The sequence below is a fragment of the Zootoca vivipara genome, chromosome 13 (assembly GCF_963506605.1).
Source record: "Zootoca vivipara chromosome 13, rZooViv1.1, whole genome shotgun sequence".
NCBI classification, from domain to species: Eukaryota; Metazoa; Chordata; class Lepidosauria; order Squamata; family Lacertidae; genus Zootoca; species Zootoca vivipara.
In genome coordinates, this window is record NC_083288.1 from 26,230,106 (window position 1) to 26,233,364 (window position 3,259).

Genomic DNA, 3,259 nt, shown 5'->3' on the forward strand with positions numbered 1-3,259 from the left:
TGACCAAGTACTACTACAAGATAGGCAAGGCAATATCTTCTGAAACCCTTTCAGCTTCACGTGTGTATCTTTTGATCTCTTTCAGATAACAGACAGCACATTAATCCAGCTCTCCATACATTGTCCACGGCTTCAGGTTTTGGTGAGTCTTCAAGGGTCCCCCCCCCCCAATCATGGATTTTAACCATGTTGTTAACTGTATTTCTATATTATTTGCCAAGTCGGAAAGGAAAATGAGATGTGTAGTTCAGCGTATTGCCAAGTCGGAAAGGAAAATAAGATGTGTGGTTCAGCGTATTGAAATGCATGAACCCCTAAATAATGTGCTCGTATGCAAAGTTCTTTGAGGTAGGTCATCTGTTGTTTAAGCTTTATGTATCTGGATAGGAAAAAAGAACTGAGAATGACTTGCCCAAAACCATGTGGTAGAGCCAGAGTTTCAAATTGAGTGCTTTTCTCTCAGCTGCAGAATTTTTGGGTCATTAAAAAAGCTCAAAGTTGTGAGTGTGATTAAGAAAGCAACAGCTTGTTTAAGAAGCAACTCCTGAGTGTTCTACCTTCTTGCCTGTCATTGGCATAATGGATCTGTGAACAGGACAGCAGCTTTGTCAACAAGACAGCCCAGCTTTTAGAGCTGGTCTAGCATGGTAGCTAAGATATACAAGCCAGAAAGTTTCTTGATCTCAAATACTGCTTCGGCTAAACCCTTGAGACATGGTTCAACAGTATCTGAGATGTGGCTATTTCAGAGCAACTAACTGGGCTTAGGAGGGTCACAAAAAGTGTTGTAAAGAGAGACACCTTTAATGAAACCCACCTGCCCCTTCTTTTCATATGCAAGGGAAATAGATAGCAAACGTTTTCCACTAATTTTGCAAACATGTATGCGGAGAGCCTACATTGACCATTAATGTTTTAAGATTATGTAAAATGACGCTATGAATTTAACACTATGTTTATTATTCTTTTTCTTGTGGACACTGTATTAAATTTTAGTTAATCAATAATGATAAAAAAAACACTGCCTCAGCTATGGAATTGCTAGGTGACCCTGAGCTAAACCACCACCTCTTGGCTTCTGTCCCTCTCTATCTGCAATATAGATACCGGTACATAATAATAGGATTGTTGCAAGGTTTCATGAGATAATTTGGGGTGCCTTGACCACTAATTAAACACTTTTCATTATTACAATACAAATAACATGGATTAGATATATAAATAAGTGAAGGGAAAGGCGAATGCTAAATGAAGGCATAGCAAGTATGTCGGGGGTTTAGAAGAGAACTAACTACAGAATACACACACAGCACAAAGCAAGTGAGCTTGGAGTGGCTTGGAGAATCAGTAGGCCGGGGGAAACCTTGTGCCTGGGGGCCAGATGTGGCCCTCCAGACCTTTCTGTCAGGCTCTTGTGACTCTCCCTAGACTACACACCTCACTGGCCTTGCTTTTGCACCCTAAGTGTTTTTGCCTGACTAAAATGTGTCACTGAAGTATAATAATGCCTCTTGCTTGTCTGGATGGAGGATAAAGAGGAGTGTGTGAGTTTGTGTAGAAACTAGCCTACCGTACAAAGGTAACATTTACATCCATTGCTCCTCCCACTTTTGCCTCTGGCCCCGCCCTCCACTGCCATGTGGCCCTCAGAAGGTTCCTCAGCAGAGAACGTGGCCCCACAGGGTGGAAAAGGTTCCCCACCTCTGCAGTAGGCAATGGAGAGGGCTGAGGAAGCAGGGATTCGGAGAGAAGGGGAAGCTCTTCCTAGCAGCATGGCGCATCATAGGTCTCTGGGGTTGGGGGCTCGTCCGATGAGGAGAGCATCCATGAATCCAACAAATCCGTAGGCCGAGGTTTGGAATACTGTGGTCCAACAGTCACAGATGTTGCTGGAGAATTTCTGCAGCTGAAGATAACTTAGGCATATATCAAGTTCTGCGCTGCCAGGCTGGCGTAGCTCCACCATCTTGAAATGACCTCATAATAACACCTTTGCAAATGCTGCCTGCTTCTTTCTCCTTTGCTTTCCCTTTGTTCCCTTTGTGGCGGCAGAGTTTATCGCACTGTGAGCTGATCACTGACGATGGGATTCGCCACCTGGGCAACGGTGCCTGCGCCCATGACCGCCTGGAGGTGATTGAGCTGGACAACTGCCCTTTGATTACAGACGCCTCCTTGGAGCACCTCAAGAGCTGCCACAGCCTGGAGAGGATAGAGTTGTACGACTGTCAACAGATTTCACGGGCTGGAATCAAGAGACTCAGGGTAAAAAAAAGGCATTTATTTAAGTAGGCACAAGTGCACGCTTTGCTAGTTCCTGGGCCCGTTTGACTCCTTTCAGAAGATGATGCCAGGGAAGCCCAGTGGGGTTTTATGTTAAATCTGCACCACCTCCCTACCCCCTGCTAAGACTAAGGACATGCTGCTTAGTAGATCAAAGTCTTAAGTTTGTTTTGAGGGGAGTGAGAAAGAACTTCACACATAGCCCTCTGTGGTGTCATTGTGGGAATTATCTGCAGGGTTCTCCTGGAGGCCCATTGACAACTGGGAACTTTCAACCCGGAAATTCCCCACGTTAGAGAAGGCCTAGTCTGTCTCTCACAATATGTAGCCTCTTTTCCGAGCCACTTTGCTCAGTTCCTGTGCACCCTCAACTTTAGTATCCACTCTTACCAGTGGCCAGACTGAGCAGGTCTAGAGTTGCAGCTTCTGTGCTCCTTTAAAACTCCTTGCCTAAACCCACAAATATAATCAGACATTCCTAATATTTAAGCTAAGAAATTTGGTTTTTCCTGGGCGTAGAAATGATACATTTCTTTCTGGTGTAGTGGGGTGGGGGCGCACACGATATACTCAGCCTGTTGTTGGACTGGAATAGGAAGAGGCAGATCAACGATGAGCCTACTTAAAACGGGATGCAGAGTTCAGGGAATTTTTCAGTTCTTGGCAGCCACCTGTGTTTTCCTAAGTGAGCCCCACAAATCTACAATATGTTAGAAGCCTATATAGAATTAAGGGGTTCCCTTCAGTGGCGGGCTAGGAAGAAAACTGGCAAATGTTGATATGCCAGTTACAGGGTGGGGAAAGGGTGGGAAGAATGAGGAAAAACCAACACCTTCCCTGAAGTGCCTCCCTGTTCCTTACAGAGATCTGCTTTGCAACTCATGGGCCCAGCGTCCTTCTGTGTGCAACCCATGCTCTCCCCCATCTTTCTGATTTTTTTTTCTGAATGGGGAAATATATGTGTTTGTCTTTTCAG

General features: G+C 45.0%; 1 protein-coding gene across 3 annotated transcripts in view; it reads left to right on the forward strand.

The window, feature by feature from the left end:
• The window catches only part of FBXL20 (F-box and leucine rich repeat protein 20), an 88,420-nt gene that overhangs the window by 77,888 nt on the left and 7,273 nt on the right, over positions 1 to 3,259 (forward strand). For all 3 annotated transcript variants that reach the window (XM_035136440.2, XM_035136443.2, XM_060281509.1), the window contains 2 exons: positions 86 to 142; positions 2,053 to 2,265. In XM_035136440.2, the coding sequence (XP_034992331.1) occupies positions 86 to 142; positions 2,053 to 2,265 (270 nt within the window). The remainder of the gene's footprint in view (positions 1 to 85; positions 143 to 2,052; positions 2,266 to 3,259) is intronic.